The sequence below is a fragment of the Protopterus annectens genome, chromosome 1.part2 (genome assembly GCF_019279795.1).
Source record: "Protopterus annectens isolate FY-2018-M chromosome 1.part2, PAN1.0, whole genome shotgun sequence".
In the NCBI taxonomy this organism is placed as follows: domain Eukaryota; kingdom Metazoa; phylum Chordata; order Ceratodontiformes; family Protopteridae; genus Protopterus; species Protopterus annectens.
Window position 1 is genome coordinate 919717703 of NC_056727.1, and position 19423 is coordinate 919737125.

The window sequence follows — 19423 nt, forward strand, 5'->3', positions numbered from 1 at the left end:
TGGTTAAATAAGAGGTACATCATTATTAATTTTATTTAAAGTACATAAGGGTTATATTATTATGACAGCTACTAAGTAGGGCAGGACCAGCTCGAATGTCACACTGATGGGAGAAGGGATGTGAATTTAACATGTATACCAATAACACTTTGTTTTACAGCACAATAAACCACTCCCTTGCCTGATAAAAATTATATATATAGTTAGAAAGCTTGTGAGGAAACTATTACTCTGTTATTTTTGTTTTACTTGGATCGCTTGTCTGTGTACTTAATAAAGGATTTTCGAGTGGAAAGAGACTGCCTACCCTGCTTGGATTACTTCTGAATACTTAGTAATTCTAGACAATACTTCAAATTATATATTTTTTTGACTTAGGATGAATTTAATTTGCCATTTCTACTACCATTATCTGGTCTGATTAATATGCAGTGATTAACTAGATATATCTTCCACACAAAGAAGTTTCATACACTGTTTTGTACTGTTTTGAACTCTAATACATAAGGTTGGAGGTTAGGGTTAGCACACATGCATATGGTGGGTGGGTGGGGGGGGTTCACCCTCCATAACACTTTACTCGTGTTTGTCAACCTGATCCCCATCGCTACCCCTGACCCCAACCCTACACATTAGGGTACAAACACCTTTTCCATAACAGTACTATTATTTAGACAAATTATGTCTGTACATTAGAGCTCTGTTTTTTTTTTTTTTTTGAGAATAACTGATCTGAAAAGAAAAAAAAATCCACTTTGATTAGTTTAGTTAGTCAATTACATCTGTTTTCAATGAAAGGTTAAGTCAAATAGGTTTTAGATGAAATGTGTGTCCGCAATTTGTGTGAGCGAGTGGCATTTTGTAATTTACTCCTGGAAAGCTAGCTTACTGGTGGGGCTTGGTAGAAGCCACACCCACAACTGTAGTCCACAGCATTATATGTCATTCATTTTACCTTCCAATAAGTGAGAGCAGTGCAATAGACCAAACCACCTTCTCTTCCCCCCTAGAACAGGCCACCAACATACCTTTTGACCTCTTAACATACAAAATCTAGACAAAGCCTAAAATAATGGGGGGGGGGGGGGGGCAAAGGCCCAAAAATAGGGACATATTTAAATAACACTCTTATAAACTTAGAACATTGCTAGAATAACAGGAATTGTGCTAGCAGGCATTTTCTGAAGGATATGAAGTCTAAAACTCAAATGTATGTCATTATTTATTGACTTTAATCTTCAGTGATTTACCAGAAAACCACAAATTTTAACCAAAAGCACAAGGCAAAAATCTGGACAGTTGACAGATATGGCCACCAAATATTTATTTGCAAAAAAAATTATTTTTTACAAAATAAGAGTGAATGGTAGAGGATGACTCTTTTTCAATACTGGAGGTGCGTACACTAAGCATCAGTAACAACTAGGTATAACTTACAGCAGCACATTTAGTGATTTAGATATCAGTATGTCAGACTGCCTGTTGACTTTTACTAAGTGTAAAGAGACTGATAGATTCAGTCCTATCTTTTCCTTGGTCAACTTCACACACACACAGACATCTGCAACAAAATTAAGGCCTGCTGATTTCTTAGAAACAAACTTATTTGAAAATATAATTTTTTTAATACAAAAAAAAATTGTGTTTTGGTGAAGTTTTCATTACAAACACCTTTTATATTATAAATTTTCCAGCTATAACAAAATCTACATCTACAACTCTGAAAAAATGAACAGTTGATTTTCTGACAACTTAGAATGTGTTTACAAGGGATACATTAATATGCTATTAAAATCAGAATTGTTTCTTCATTAGGGATGTTAATGAAAAATACAGACAACAAAGTAAACATTTCCACTTGACAGTTTAGTTTAATAAAATGTATATATACAAAAATGACCTTTTTATTAATAATCATTTTTATTCTTTTAAATGGAAGTTAACAAAGGAAAAACTGAACTTGCACAACAAAGTTTTACATACAAGTCTACTGGCTTAGAACTATTTCAAATTTTACCTGCTACACCTGTAATGAAACATGAAATAAAAAATATACTGTTACAACAGCATATTTAAAATATTCTAAATACTTTAACACTGCAGTAATATTTTACATTTAAAATGTTTTCAGAACTGAACAGCTACAAACAGTTATACTGCCACCAAGTTCACATTTAAAATTTTCTAAATACTGCAGCACTTCACTAATCTTTTATACTCAACTATTTCGGCAATCAAGCAGAAATAAACATGTAAAGAGATTAAATAAGTTCTTGCAATTATTTTTACACATGTGAAAATATAAAAATTCTGTACATATGAAAATATAACTTGCATATAAGGCATTTTTTGCTATCCATAGCCATAAACACAAAAAGTGGTCTCAGACACACACCAGAATACTTGGAGAGAGCACTAATGCAAAATTATAATAAACTACCTCCCGAAGAAATGCGTCTCAGTGTTGCAAGTGGAAGGTCTCCATACGATTAGAAAGTAATCTAATTATCAATAATGTTGAAAGGTATTACTACAACAGAATAACTGAAACTGAAAGTTCTAAATAAATTGGCATAAGTCAACTGTAACACTTGCAAATGCTAGCAGACCTCCACATCACTGGAAAAAAACTGGATTACCGACCATCTACCTTTAGAAATGAAATCAAACAGAAGTCTAAAGTACTTCCATTGACGTCATGCAACTCCAGAAGTCTCTTCAATCTTGAGCTTTACATTTTAAATGCTTCCAATGGAACTGCTCCTTTTCCCTGTAATGATATTATGAAGGAAAGACACATCACTCAGTGAGAATATCTGTGTTTGACACTCACTGTAACACTAGCTCTTTAAATGTCTCTTACAACAAATCACAAGTATCAAATTTTATGTCAAAGGTGCCTTTGGCTGTCTCCCTGTTTTCCAGCTATGCTGATATCATCATGTTATTCATATCTATAAATATAGGGTGAGGCCTTTATATGCTCTTCACTCCTTTCCTGCACACTATGTGAAGTTCGTAACGGTTCTCGCTGCAAGACTTTATTCTATAAGGTAAGTATCAAGAAAGGTCAAAATAAAGAAACTGTCTCCCTTGTGGAAAAGACTTCATATGGTATTAAGGTGAAAGTGGGTAGCAGAATTACAAATACATGTGTGCTTTCCAAATGGTTTGATCTTTCACTGCATCCTCTGCTTACAAGTCTTCAAAAACATCTATCCCCAATGCTTGTGGCATGCATGTCCTCACCAGCAAACATCATGAAATTATCACTACACCCCAGGCCAGGAAGGTGTGCCCAGCCTGATGTGCTTTAGTTCAGACCACTGTAGAATCTACAGGATATCTCAAACTAGAAAAGTACATAAATATGCAAATGTATAATAAACATGTAAATACATAATATTTTAAAAATTAAATTAATTATATAAGAATACCTTAAATGGTGACAGACGTGGCTTTCTAACAGCAAAAGGCCATTTCAAAGATTATCTAAAAAAGGTGAGTACACACATACATAAAATATCTTACTTCAGAGCTCTCTCTGCTGTGGATAACAACTGGGGTAAATCCCAAGCAGTAAAAATATCACCACTCAAATGAATCTTGAAACAAACAGGACAAGGCTGGGAAAGGTGAATGCTGTAGCACAAAAGTACCAAAGGATGTTCAACTATTGACCTGGAGACCTAAGCAAAAGTACATGCAGTGACTTCCCATGTCCCTGTGACTTATTACTCTACTGGCTAAACTTGACTATTCAGAGCAAAAGGCCATTACCATCTAATGTGAACAGCATTTGCCACATCTCCACTACCCGCAGAGAAGCAAACAGACAAATGGTATGTTTTCCTGAGTTCATGTTCTATTTTTAGTCAGGATTTTAGTTTATGGTGTACATCCAAAGTGAAAGGCTTCTCACTCTGGATTTTAAATGTCAAAGAAAGTATAGTTGTGTAAGCTGCTGCAGCAACCTTTACTCAATATGGGTTGTTTCCCTGCTCTGGAAAAAACTGCCCAGCTTCTCAAAGTTCTGCCCCCCCCCCACACACACACACATACATACACACCTTTGCTCTACTGACTGACTACTCCCAAGGATGGAAATCAGGAGTAAGAGTAAAGACTTCTTCAGGAATTTTTTTTCCCATACAGAGACAGAAAGACAGAGAGAACAGCCTAATATCCTGAACCAAAAAACAATAATAACAAAGAAACAAAAAAAGCAGAAACAAACAGAACCCTAATTTATATTGCAACAACAACAACACCAACTATGTACAAGAGTAGGGGGCTGGAGGATGGGTACGGGTAACACAAAAGTCCCAGCCCTTAATGACACATTTTGTGAGAAAAATAACACTTTTCTTCACAAAAACTGCCAAATTAGAAGGGAATTCCCCACAGGGACGCAGAATCTTCAAGCATTTAGCAGATCTTAAGAGAGTCTGTGAAATGAGTAAAACAATAAAAAGTAACAGCAGACAAACCAAGAAAAAATGGCTGTCATAGTCTAGTCACCGGCACAAGTAAGACACTTAAAAAACTTTATTGCTTTATTGGTTAAGCATGTTCGTTCTTAAAATAAAGAACTTCATTAGAACAACATGAAATGAAAATACTGGTTTAAACACACTTGAAAAAGTTAGGAGATCAGGAACAACCAAAGAAATCTCTAATATAGTAAATTCATTAAAAACGATAAAATTTAAAAAAACATAGGGCAGGATTCACGAAGGCTTGTACGGAGTCTAAGAGTAGTGTAAGACTCCATGCAGCCTTCGCGATCCAGGAACAGCCCTAAAGTCCGTGTAAGAGACCAGCTAAAACGTCTCTTACACAGAGTGGGTGTGGATATGCTAATCACCTCACTTGCAGCCGAACAGCATACAAATGAGGTAGATTAGCGATCCAGGAAGCCCAAAGCAGCCCGTGTAAGAGCCGTTTTAGCTGCAGAAATGTACTCAGTTGACAACTGAGTACGTTTCTGCAAAAACCACAATGGAGCCATGTCAGCTCCAAATAAAGAGTGCATATGTGTCAGGCAGCATGCCAATGGCCAAATATGTGGCCACTGGCAAGGTACCCCGATGCAAATATTAAAAAAAAATATATATTTTTTCGGCGATGTTTAAACCCAGCGCAGCCCCGCGCAAACGGGCTGCGCTGTATAAAACATAAAAATGAAGGTTATAAACCCACAAATGTGGGTTTTATGCAATACATGGGTTTACAATGCAGGGATCAGCACACCAAAAACAACATGGCCACCGTTTAGTGGTTGCTAAGGGGGGAAGCTGAGTCTAAGACAAGTAACTAAGCATTAGTAGGCAATCTGATGCAAATGAGTGTTAGGATACTGAATTCCACTGTCACATAGCAAATGAGCACATTCTGAATAGTGTAAGAGTTACATAAGGGGGAGGAACAGAGTAGGAGATAGGTGACATCACAGGGGGGAATGGCAGAAAGAAATGCAGTTCAATGGAGGTCAGTGTTACATGACAGATGTCAGACACGTATCATGGAAAGAGGAGTGCCACAACAATGGAAGGTGTACACTGTTGCCTACACCAAAGTTTCTTGCTGGGCGTGCATGCGCACGTGTGCGCGCCATGAAGCGTGAGTAGGACAGTATGCGCGCGTGTAAGGCAGACAGAGCATGTGGGAGCGTGTTGGTAGATGTTTAACACTGTTTGCGCTGGTGTGCGCGCGTGTAGGGCAGACTGAGCATGTGGGAGCCTGTTGGCAGACTTGTAACACTGTTTGCGTGGGTGTGCGTGCGATTTAACCTGAATAAGCAGATTCTGAACCATGTAAGCATTTTGCGTGCGTGTAAGCCACTGTGAGCGTGTTTCTGCTGGTATGCACGCTGCTCCCCCCTGAGGAAACAGAAAGGAAAAATGAAGCAACAGAATCCGTAGGAAGCTAGCAGGGAATACTGCTGGAGCTAGCAGGTGAAAACAATTACAAGCAGGCAATTACACAGGCAGAATAGTAGTCCAGCCCAGCACTTAAAACTCTGCAAACAGCAGTGCAGGATGTTTCTCTCAAGAGACACTGCAAGACAGGAGTAAGCTATTAGAAGTGAAAACTGAAAAAGCTGAACTCAGAGCAGAAATGTTAGGGGCTGCCATAGCTGTCATAATGAGACATAGGCGACTTGCTGAGGATGGTGACAATGCAGATGGTGCCAGACAACCCACAGTGAGGAGACAGAGAAGAGTGTACAGGCACAGGGTCACCTACCACGGGTTACATGAGCTGGAGATAGTAGAGCGCTATAGAGTGGACAGAGACCTCCTGCAGCAAATAGTTGAGCTGTGCAGGCCACGCCTCACACACAGACCAACAGAGAGGAACCCATCCCAGTGGAAACCAAGGTATGTGTTGGCCTAAGAATACTAGCAACAGGTACCTTCCAAAGACCAACTGGTGATATGATGGGGATATCACAGGCATCAGCCTCCAGGGTACTGCACCAGTTCCTGGATGCCATGTCAGCACATGTCTGTGATCATGTATATTTCCCCACTGCCCGTGAGGTATTGGCCAGCAATATGCGTCTCTTCCAGCAAATAGCAGAATACCCTGAGGTAGTGGGTGCAATAGACTGCACGCACATACGCATCAAAGCACCAGCCGGTGAGCGGGGTAGGGCCTACATTAACCGCAAGGGCTTCCCCTCCATCAACGGCCAGGTCGTGTGTGATGCCCAGGGCATAATAATGAATGTGTGTGCTGGCTGCCCTGGGAGCTACCATGATTCCCACATCTGGCATTTGACGCAGCTGCACCAGACATTTGCCAATGGGGACATCCCACACGGACACCTAGTGGGGGATGCAGGTTATGCACTGGAGCCGTGGCTGATGACACCCATCAGAAACGCACACACACCTGAACAGGAACGCCATAATGAGGCACACACACAAACACGTAATGTAATAGAGCGTGTGTTTGGGCTGCTCAAGTCACGGTTCCGGTGTCTGGACACATCTGGTGGAGCCTTGCAGTACACATCAACTACATGTACCCAAATTGTCTTGGTATGTGCTATGCTACATAAGATGATCTTGCGAAAACAGCTGCAGCAGGACCAGCATAGGGCTGGGCCAAACAGCCCCCCACCATTGCCAAGGCCATCACAGGCAGAACGTGACTCGGAGGAGGAACAACCTGAGCCTGCCCCAGTAGGCAGAAGGAGGCGTGCCCAGTATGCCCTGGCCTTGGCAAAGAGGCAACGCATAGCACATACACTGGCTCAGTATCAACCCTGGGAATGATACCCCCTCTGACTCACTCAAATAATAACAGGGATGCCTAAAATGACATGACCTGCTCACAAACATGTACAGGGAGTGTAATATGTGCATCCGACAGAGGCAGCCCTGCAGCACCACCTGAGGCATGAATGCCATGTGTTAAGTAATGTAACACCATGTACTATATGCACACCTGAGGACCGTGACTAACATCCTACCCTCACCAAGCATCATGCCACAATATGACAATGAGATGATCAATTGCAATAATTGGCTGAAGTATTGCAGTTAGTCAAAGGGGATCCAATGTGTGCCAGCCTGGGATGACATGCTGAGCATGACATGATGCTCCACCTGATAGGACTGGCGTGCACCTATCAGTGCAGACCGTATGGATACTGGCAAAGGCTGTTGTTACCCACAGCGTGCCCTGAATAGGTAAGGCTCAAAACACAAACCTACCTCCATAGGTATCGGAAGGGATAAGAACCTAGATGTAATGCTACCCAATGCCAGAAGTCTAAACAGCAAGATGCATGCAGTCTAAACTCACCCAGTATGGAGAATGTTGATATCTGTGCTGTAACAGAAAACTGGGTCAAGGCTCACAACAGCACCCTAACACTACCAGGTTACACCTCATACTGTGCTGTACAGCCTCAAAACATGGAACAAGCTACAAAAGGAGGGTGACTAGCAATAATTGTCAAGGATAACCACACCCCCATGTTGGTACCACAACAAGAAGCAGCATGGACTAGCCATGGTTAAGTAACAGTGGCTAAAACTGCCTCCCAGTTTATAGCCTGCTGCAGACTACCGTCACAACACCAGGAACTGCACCTGGCCTATGTTGGAATACATGAATATATCAAGTCCTCCAAACCACATTATATTGGGTGACTGAAAATACCCAGACATAGACTGGGAGCATTATACTAGCTCCAACACTGTAGGACAAAAGTTCATAGAATCCATAAACCAAAATGCCCAGGAACAACGTACCACTCCCACAAGAGGGGTAAACATACTGGATGTGATAATTAGCAACATGGGTACTGGATGGCAAGATGAGAAGTGTATTGCTCACTGGTAAGACCAGAGCATAGAGTAATCACACTGGATATACACATCCTGACCACAGTCCCTGGCCAGAAAACCACAGTGAAAAACATGTGTAAAGCAAAAGTTGCACTCCTCCAAACTGATGTGGAATCCATTAAAGGCCCTGTGCAGGTGCAAAATATGGGCCACACCTCAGAACCTGTTATACAGGCATTCCATGAACACTGCCAGGAATGCTTGGATTATGTTATACAATCCTAAATTAAAACAAGACACAATGCCATACACGCAGGCATCTGGCATGGTGGACTCCAGCCATTACCAAACCATGCAAGAGAATGAGGAAGCTACTACATGATAGAGCAAACATAAAAAAAGAAGTAATCACTGATCAGTAGTATGGCAATAAAATATGTCCACACATACAATCCACTAACGCCAGCTACAACAAGTTGAATCTGTGAATCTTGAGGCAATGTTACACCTGCCCCAAGTACACAGACAACCCTCAACTCCCCCCAAGAAATACAAATATATGTGAGAGATGCAACCATTTATCCAAACTGGAGGCTGAGCTCCCTCAACTCAGTACTCCCAAAACCAGTCAGGAGGAGAAGGTAACCACACACACCACAAACCCAGTCCCACATAGACCTATCACAACTGCAAACCAAAGACATAAACACAGATAAACATTCCCGGAGGCCCGAATTACAAACACACCACACCAACAGAGGCCTCCAAAGCAGACACCCAATCAAACAACCTCCAAACATAGCACATGCAACACATAGTACACAAAGCTGGTGTGCCAAACAGTCACAGGCCAGAAGGAGAAACAACATGCCTGATACAGTTGTAATAGGTGACTCCATAGTGAGACACGCTGCTGTCCCGCACACCAGACTGAACAAGGGAAAGGGTACAGTAAGCTGCCTGTAGGCTGCTACAATACGCCACATAACACAAGTATGCAGGTCACCCCAAAGCAAGTAGACATATGATGTAGTCATAGTCCATGCTGGTGTGAATGACCTGAGATGTACCTCCCCGGACTACATGAAATGAGACATAGATGAGCTCTCGGATTATGTAGTCCAGGCCGGTATGACACTGACCGTTTGCAGCATCCTACCCTCACCAAGAATGATGCCAAAGTACAAACACAGAATGATCAGTTATAACAAGTGGCACAATTACTGGTGTCATTCCAAGGGGATCCAATGTCTGTCTGCTTGGGATGTCATGCTTGACAAGCCACGCAGCTGTTCCAGGGATGGCTTGCACCTGTTACCCCTGGGCGTCTGGATATTGGATAAGGCTTTTGCCACCTCCATAGAGCCTTTCGTAGGCAAGACTGAAAAGACTAACCCACCACCCTAGAAAACATAAGTGGAAAGAAACATAAGGGTAATGCTGACCAATGCCAGATGTGTAAACCTCAATATGCATGCTCCCGAGGCCCTCCCCAGTATGGAGAACATCGATGTCTGTGCAGTGACAGAAACCTGCTGCAAGCCTCCTGACAGCACACCAACACTACCAGGTTATACCACATATCATGCGTTATGGCCCCAAAACCTGGAACAAAACATAAAAGGAGGGTGAGTATCCATATTCAGCACAGACACCCATACGTCCAGGTAACTGACAATGCACAAGGCACTGGAGTCCACCCATGTGCAACTAACCGTAGGCAAGACTGCTGTACAGTCTGTAGCATGCTACAGACCACACTCTCACACACAGGAACCCCACCCAGCCATCCTGAAGACACTGGACAGTATGAATGTCCCACCAAATACCAAACAAGGTACTCACAAATTACCACATAGGTGGTAAACCATTATGTATGGAAGGAGTAATCAGGGACCTAGGGACACAAGTGGACAGTAACCTGTTATGTGATACTCACATTGCCAATGTGGCTAGGAAGACTGTCTATATTGGACACCGTATCATGAAAGGATTCACATCAACATCAACAGAGGTCATTGTGCCCCTATACTGTTCTCTTATCAGACCCATAATCTAGTACAATGCCTCATTTGGGATGTACCTTACCTGACACCTGCAGCAGTTAGAAAGACCTCAAAGGTACCTCACCAAGAGGATAAAGGGTCTCAAATATATGTCATATGCTGCCTGGCTGTAGACACCCCAGCTGAATGCAGTCGCATACTGCCTACACAGAGGCATTTTATGTCTGTTGTACAAGGCCATGTCCAACACAGGAGTAATGGACATGCTCCACCCCAGAAAACTCAAAGCCATCGGAGCTGTGAGAGTGAGAGATGTCAACCTCAACACATAATGAAATAGGATGTGATGGAGGGACAGATACATAACCCAGAGGCTCCCCACACCCTGGAACAGAATCCCACTCCATGTTAGGCAGAGCCCCTCACTGACACTCTTCAACAGGAATCTTGCCAAGTGGATGGATGATCGTAGATTTACACTGGGGTCTTCACTGTGTCATGTCCAGACAGAGGCACAGCAAAGCAAATCATAAATGGCCATAATATTCACATAGCAAGGGGTGGCGAAAGCCACACACACTCTGGCTAGGCTTACAAATGCCCTAGGGTGGATAGCCTAGTATGAACCTATGAACCTATGAAGATACAAATTGTACAGGACACTAAGGATAATCCCAAGGCTTCCTCAACTGATGGTAGGAACCGTGTTGGGAATTCACAGATATGCTCTGAATCACACAAATATTGCAAGCAACACACCAAACACACACACATATTGCCAACATACATCCTGACAGGTGCAGTGCAAACCCCCCCCCCAGAATGCAAAATATCTATCCCAGCAGACTGCTGGCCCCCTGACATTGCAGATGCTGAGGTAACAGCCAGCATCTACAAAGCAAAACACACAGCAACAATGGTATGAGATGGTGTCCTGGGCTGAGTCCAACATGGACTCCAAGAAGAATGGAATGCCAAATCACACTACTGCTCAATGTCAGCCTTACCACAGGATATGTACCCAAAGAGCAGTGTACAACAACAGTGGTCGTTCTCAACAAAGGTGTTGCCTGAATGGATACTGAAAACTACCACCCCAGAATCCTGAGAAGCTTGGTCTGCACAGCTATGGAAAGGATCAGCATGTACCGCAGACATAAAGACATTGGGGACCTACTGACACCGCACCCTACCCAGTGTGGCTTTCTTAAGTGCAGATCCTGCCCCTAAACCTGTATGACTCATTTGAAACAGTCATTAAGGTCATTGATGAGGGCAATGTGGTCCACACAGCGTAGCTGGACCTTGCAAAGGCTTCCATACAATACCCTATGTGTTCATTATAGATATGCTCACCAGCTTAAATATAAACCCCTATGTCAGTAGAGGGGTTGCAAACCAGACCAAGGACAGAACTGACATGGTCAGACATGCTGCAGCCATGTCAGACTACAATCCAGATATAACTGGCATTCCACAAGGCTTGGTCCTGGGACCTCCCTCGTTTGGTATATATGTCCCATAGGTACAGGCCAACATGGAAGGACTGTGTCTGAACATGTTTGCAGAGGACTACAAACTGCCCACCATATCTGACCCTCCAGCTGACACAAGCATCCCACAAAAGGGTCACATAGAAACAGACAACTGGTGCCATAGCCATGCCAGCAAGCTAATTGCAGAAAAGTGTATAGTCAACCCCCATGGATATACAGTAAGTGCCCACCAGTTACCACATAGGTGTTAACCCATTACATACTTAACATGTAATGAGAGACCTGGGGACACAAGGTGATAGATATCCTGCATTGGACAAACATGTGGCTGTACTGTTTACAGAAACATACCATATACCCACCTAATCATGAAGGTTGTCAGATCTAGATAAGGGGAGGTCATTGTGGCCCTGCAGTCATCCTTCATCAGCGTTACAATTGACTACAATAATCCCTGTGGGATGTACCTCAGCAGACACCTCCATCAACTGTAAATTCCCCAACAGTACCTCACCAGGAGTATCAAAGAGCTTGAACAGATGCCATGTGTTGCCTGATTAAACAAATTGCAGCTACACACACTGCCATACTGCCCACCCAGAGGCAAGCTGTGCCTGATGTATAAAGCCATGTCCAAGCTGGAATCAATAAACATGCTGCACCTTGTACAATCTGAATGGCAGTGAGCTATGCACATGAGAGACCTGAACCCCAGCACTGACATACATAGGACAAGCTGTACTGCATGATCCATAACACAGAAGCCACCCCCACTCATGAGTAAACTCCCAGTACAGGTTATCCATAGAGTCACTCTTCGATTCTCCTCCAGAGGAATCTTGATGAGTGGATGGGAGATGGTAGGTTTACCCTGGGAATCACTGTTATGTCACAGGTAGACGGAGGCACAGTATACTAACCATGACATATGTCATGGCAAACTCCACTTACAATGTGTGTCGAAGGACAAACACACTCTCCGACTAGCATTAGAAATGGCCTAAGGCACATCGCTAGTGTTTGCAAATGTACACCTATGTTGTGGAATACACTACCAATGTTGGACAAGCCTGGTTTAAGTAGTTCATAACTGAACATAATGCAACATGGTCAGATGTGCACAACTGGCCCCTAACCAGGCTGTTGTGCTCACTATGGAACTGTAAAGCAGTGATAGGACTAAAGCCCAGGATACTGTCCACCACAGTGAAAGTACTGAACCAGTACACTATACGGTACTACAGTGTTATGTCAGTATGAAAGGATGTTGACAACTGTATGCAAAGTATCCCATGCAAACCCTGCAGGCACAGTATAATCCCTGTTGTGTTCACACACAAAGCAGTTGGACAGTAACTACACAACATGACACACAACACACAACCATAAACGGGAGATATTTGTTGAAGTTCACACTCATCCACAAATGTGGTGGGCTGCAGAGTTCAACATATGGAAAGCTCACACTGGGCATGCTCGCACACTTTGATAAATGAGACAAATGTCAGACAACATGCCATGGGAAGGCTGAACTGGGCATGCTCACACACTTAGGCCAAATCTCAGTTTAGCAGTTGGCCACACATATCTGGTATTTGTACGTGTTATTCCATGAACCAACCACATTACAGCAATCTGCCCAGTGCACACAGTTAAATGACTACAGAGACATACGTGACATAGTGGATCCCTCCCATATGCAAACATCTTCCGCAGATACACAAGTTGTTCATACAAACAGGGAATGCTACGGCAATAAAGACCTGCAAACAGTCTATCAGCAACAAATAATGTGCATCTGACAATTAAACATATGGGTGTAGAGGTCAACACTAGGTTGTTTGCCCTAGGTAATGACAGCTTAGCCAGAGTGTGCTTGGCGTCTGCCTCCCCAGTACAGTAGGCTACTGTGCCACTGTAAAGTAGGTCACATAAGGCACCGTGTGAGGCTAGTGTGCTGTGCCTCTGTCAAGCAGGGACACAGTGGAGATCCCAGGGTTTGAATTTGCTAAGCCACAGCCATGTTGTTGGTGTGTGCTGGAAGAGGGTTGCTGAGGACCTCTAACAGTAAGTGGGCGTCAATAACAGACTGAGGGGAGCCTTATTTGCATTGTCTGGACAATTTCACTGTCAACACTGTGTCGTGATGATTATGAGGGATTGAAGTGTCGTGCCGGTACTGTTCAGAGATGTCCTCCCTCTGTGGGCTACTGCTCTGCAATGTATTAGCTCACTCTGTCTGTTGGACAGCTCATATATGGCTGGTGTACATATGACAGGTGTCCTGTTGAGGAGAAGTCATGGGTATATTTGGGATAGCATGATCAATGCAAACCTTCCACATGCTCATAGAATGCAATTGTCAAGGATTATGCAGAGTGGCCTGTATACTCCCCTAGCATATGTCCTTTGAAGTCTTCAACCCCAGTCTTCACAAGTGTAAAGTCTGCTTTTGATAAATACAGTTTGTTTGCAGTGACAACCTTGCCTGGGGGTGGGGATGGGATATGGATGGCCAGGGAAAGGTGGGTATAGTCAGATATCAACAATGGTGGTCTACCTCTGGTGTGGAACAGTGAGTACCCATGTTGTACATGGTCAGGTGCAATATGTATTCCCCCTTGTGGCTGTGGTGAGTGGTTCTGCCATAGCACATGGACTCACAAATTGTAGTGGCTGTAGGGTAATGTTGTAGAGGCCTGAGTAGTTCCCACACACAATATGCCTGTACCTGACGTTAACAACTGGAATGGTGTATGTGAACACCTGCATATCTTGGCACTGTTCCCAGGGAAGCAAAGTGTGTGTCCTGGATGTGGGAGGGGTGGGTCAGTACTGGTTGTGTTGTGTGTTACAGGTCCTGCGGTCACGAAGCATGGTATAAAACATAACCTGCCAGTGCGATGTGCATATCTGACCCTGACGTAGGTGGCTGCAAATGCATATATATATGCTATCCCCCACCTGACAGGTAGTACTAGATGTACATACCTCTGTAGAAATAATGATGTCAGCACCCTATTAATACTGCAGGTGCAGAACAGATGCCCAGTAATTCGGATAGTGCGCTCTGCTAATGCGTCTACCTCAAGTGTCATAATATAGTTAGGTAGGGGTTTGAATCCTGCAAATGCTCTGTGTGTGTGTGGGATTGGTGTGTGTGAAAGTCTGTGTGAGGGAAATGTCCCTTTTGGCAACTGGGAAAACACACTACAGGATGACATTCCCCTTTCTAAACACTGATGATGTCAGCACCCTATAAGTACAGCAGGAGAAGGAAAACCTCCCAGTAATGCAAATAGTGCACTCTGCTAATGCGTCTGTCTCGACTGTCATAACATAGTTAGGTAGGGGTTTGAATCCTGCAAATGCTCAGTGTGTGTGGAGGGGGTTAGTGTGTGTGCAAGTCTGTATGAAAGAAATATCCCTTTTGGCAACTAGGAGAACACACTACAGGATGCACATTCCCCTTTCTAAACACTGATGATGTCAGCACCCTATAAGTACAGCACGAGAAGGGAAACCTCCCAGTAATGCGAATAGCGGGCTCTGCTAATGCGTCCATCTCAAGTGTCATAACATAATTAGGTAGGGGTTTGAATCCTGCAAATGCTCAGTGTGTGTGGAGGGGGTTAGTGTGTGTGCAAGTCTGTATGAAGGAAATATCCCTTTTGGCAACTAGTAGAACACACTACAGGATGCACATTCCCCTTTCTAAACAATGATGATGTCAGCACCCTATAAGTACAGCAGGAGAAGGGAAACCTCCCAGTAATGCAAATAGTGCACTCTGCTAATGCGTCCGTCTTGAGTGTCATAACATAGTTAGGTAGGGGTTTGAATCCTGCAAATGCTCAGTGTGTGTGGAGAGGGTTAGTGTGTGTGCAAGTCTGTATGAAAGAAATATCCCTTTTGGCAACTAGGAGAACACACTACAGGATGCACATTCCCCTTTCTAAACACTGATGATGTCAGCACCCTATAAGTACAGCAGGAGAAGAAAACCCACCCAGTAATGCGAATAGCGTGCTCTGCTAATGCGTCCATCTTGAGTGTCATAACATAGTTAGGTAGGGGTTTGAATCTTGCAAATAGCAAGTGTGTGTGGGAGAGGGTGAAAGTAGTGCGTGTGCAATTACATGTGTGAGAGAACTGACCCTTTTGCCAACCAGTACAACACACCAGCTGCTGCATATTCCAATCTCTACACAGAGATGATGTCAGCACCCTACAAGTACAGCGGAAGAGGGCAAATCTCCTAGTAATGCAAATAGCATGCTCTGCTACTGCGTCTCTCACTACTGTCATAGCACAGTTAGTTATGGCATTGGATTCCAGACATGCCACGTGTGTTTTTGTCACACAGAATGCCCATGTGTGTGGGTTTTTGTTCACAATAACGCATGACATCGATTAAACCAGTAATGGCAATGGACACAGATGATGTATGTGTGTGCCAAATACACATATGTACCTGTGACCTTCAATAGTTACCATGTCTGACGCCTGCCACATGTGAATACATGGTATTTGCACTGGATAACATTATGACTGTGGTCTTCTGTGCGGGTGCTGCATGTGGTATGTGTATATACAGTGTGATATGTAGATGGTATCAACCTAGCAGCGAGGGATACACATCTCGTCTGGGGCATATAGTCTACATGTTGTTGATGAACAGGTGCTGCATGTTTTCACCTGTTGTGGGACTGGTAACAAGTTGTTCCATAGCAATGCAGTGACTACATGCTAGGAACCTTTCAGCTAGGGTGTTGTAGCTACAATAATTCATCAGCATTCAGTAATACGTCAGCATTCCTGGTAAGGGTATGATGCCAACCAAGGTCAGGGTCATACCAGCCTGTGCCACATGCTCAGAGAGCCCTTCCATGTTCCCTATTATGTAGTCCAGGGAGGTACATCACAGGTCAGCCATAGTGGCATGGACAATGACTGAGTCATATGTGTCCATGCCTCTGACTGACCTGTATGCTTGTGTTATGTGGTAGACCATAGTGCCCCACGGGCATATCACTGTGACCTTCACCTTGTCCAGCCTGTTGAGCATGACCTCACTGTACCGGACAATAAAGGTACCTAACACAACTGTAGCAGGTGTGTTGTCTAGCCGTACAGGCTGTGACTGTTTGGCACACAGGATTTGTGTGCTATGTGTTATGCGTGATGTGTTCTGGCATAATGTATGCCGGTATGTCAGCTGCAGAGGTGTCTGCCGTTCAGGGAGGATGCTATTCTCAGGCTCCATGAATGGCCCAGTGTGTTCACGTGCTTGTAATGCTGTCAGTGTAGGTCTACATCAGACTGGTATTGTAGTCACTGTAGTATTTCATGCCACCTGACAGGTTATGCCAGTACTGGGTTCAGAGTGCTTAGCCCCCAGTTTGGCTATGTGGTTCCATCTCATACATGTGTTGTACGTCCATGTGTAGGGGAGAGGGTTGACTGTGTACATGTGGCAGCTGTGACATTGCCACATGACCCACATATTCCACAACTGTACCATAGAGGTGACTGACAACTGACCTTTTCACATGCTACCATAGTATTGTGATTGCCATGGTGATAACAGCACATAAGGCCAATGGGGAACAAGGTACATAGGTTCATACTAGGCTATCTGCCCTAGGGCATTTATAAACCTAGCCAGAATGTGTTTGGCTGTCACCATCCATTGTAAATTTATCTTGCTATGCCCTTTTTCGAGGTTAGTATACCGTGCCTCTGTTTAACAGTGACACAGACGTGATACCCGGGGTAAACCTACGATGTCCCATCCACTCATCAAGATTCCTCTTGAAGAGAGTCAATGAGGGACTCTGCCTAACCTGGACTGGGATTTTATTCCAGAGTGAAGGGAGCCTCTGGGTTATGAATCTGTCCCTCCAGCATGTCCTATTTATTTCAGTGCTGAGGTTCAAGTCTCGAGCGTGTAGCTCGATGGGATTTGGATATTCTGAGGTGCAGCATGCCCATTAATTCGGGTTTGACATGGCTTTATACATCAGGCACAGATCGCCTCTGAACAGGCGGTATGCCACTGAGTAGAGCTGGAGTTTCTTTAACCGGTCAGCATATGGCATCTGTTTGAGCACTTTGATCCTCTCGGTGAGGTACTTTTGGGGTCTTTCCAGTTGCTGCAGGTGTCTGGTAAGGTACATCCCAACAGGGGCATTGTACTCAATTATGGGCCTGACGAGGGATGAGTAAAGAAGCACGATGTCCTCCCCTGATCTAGATGTGAATCCCTTCATGATGAGGTGGGCTATATAAAATGTTTTTCTAACCACTTTGGCCACGTGGTTGTCAAATGAGAGATTGCTATCAACTTGGGTCCCCAGGTCCCTAATTACTTCTTCTGTACTTAATGGATTACCACCTATATGGTACTTTGTGGGCACTTTGTTTTTGCCAAAGGGGATGACTATACACTTTTTGGCATTCAGCTTGAGGCCATGGCTCTGGCACAAGTTGTCTGTTTCTATGAGGCCCTTTTGGAGGATGCTTGTGTTGGCTGGAGAGTCGATTATGGCGGCCAGTTTGCAGTCATCTGCGAATTTGGTCAGCCACAGTCCTTCCGTGTTGGCCTGTACCTCCGATAAATATATACCGAACAAGAGAGGTCCCAGGACTGAGCCTTGTGGGACACCACTTGTAACTGGTTTGGAGTCTGGCATGGCTCCAGCAATTCTAACCATGTGGGTTCTGTCCTTGAGCCAGTGTGCAATCCATCTAGTGACATAGGAGTTTATATTTAAGCTGGTGAGCTTCTCTAGAATGCCCGAGTGGGGTACTGTATCGAAGGCTTTTGCGAGGTCCAGGTAGGCTGTGTGGACCACCTTCCCCTCGTCAATGGCCTTGGTGACTGTTTCAAAGAAATCAACCAGGTTTGAGAGGCAGGATCTGCCCTTAACAAAGCCAAACTGGGTATGATCCAGTGTCTGTAGGTCCCCAATATCTTTATTTATGAGGTCCATGATGATCCTTTCCATAGCTTTGCAGACCAAGCTAGTCAGGCTTATCGGGCAATAGTGTCCAGGATCCGTTGAGGCACCACCTTTCTGTAGAGGGACCACTGTTGCTGTACGCCACTCTTTGGCGACATATCCTGTAGTAAGGCTGGGATTGAACAGTAGTTTTATGTTTGGGTGTAGCTCTTCTTGGAGTTCATGTAGGACACAGCCCGGGACACTGTCTGGTCCCATTGATGCAGTGTTTATTGCTTTGGAGAGGGCGGCTCTTACCTGAGCATTTGAGATGTCAGAGGGGCAGCACTCTGCCTGGATAAATATTTGCCCTTTTGGTGTGGAGGGGGGGGGGAGAAGTTTGCGCTGAACCTGTCAGCTAAGATGTTGGCAATGTCTGTGGGTTTGGTGTTTCTATTGACATTTTGGACTACCTCTGAGCATATCTGGGAATTACCACTCAGGTTCCTAACATAACTAAAGAAAGCCTTGTGATGATGCTTAGTGTCCTGTGCAATTTTCTCTTGAAGCTGGCCTTAGACAATCTTATGAGTGCCCGTAGTTTTTTGCTAATACTAATCAGTGATGCCTTCCCGTTTTGGGATTTTGCTGTATCATTTAGTAGCTTCCTC

At 44.0% G+C, this 19423-nt stretch overlaps 1 protein-coding gene across 1 annotated transcript in view; it reads right to left on the bottom strand.

Annotated features, from left to right (window-relative positions):
- Positions 1-2576: 2576 nt before the first annotated feature.
- The window catches only part of LOC122791746 (nuclear RNA export factor 1-like), a 603159-nt gene continuing 586312 nt past the window's right edge, over positions 2577-19423 (bottom strand). The window contains exon 8 of the mRNA XM_044059662.1: positions 2577-2770. Within this exon, the coding sequence (XP_043915597.1) occupies positions 2732-2770 (39 nt within the window). The 3' untranslated portion in view covers positions 2577-2731. The remainder of the gene's footprint in view (positions 2771-19423) is intronic.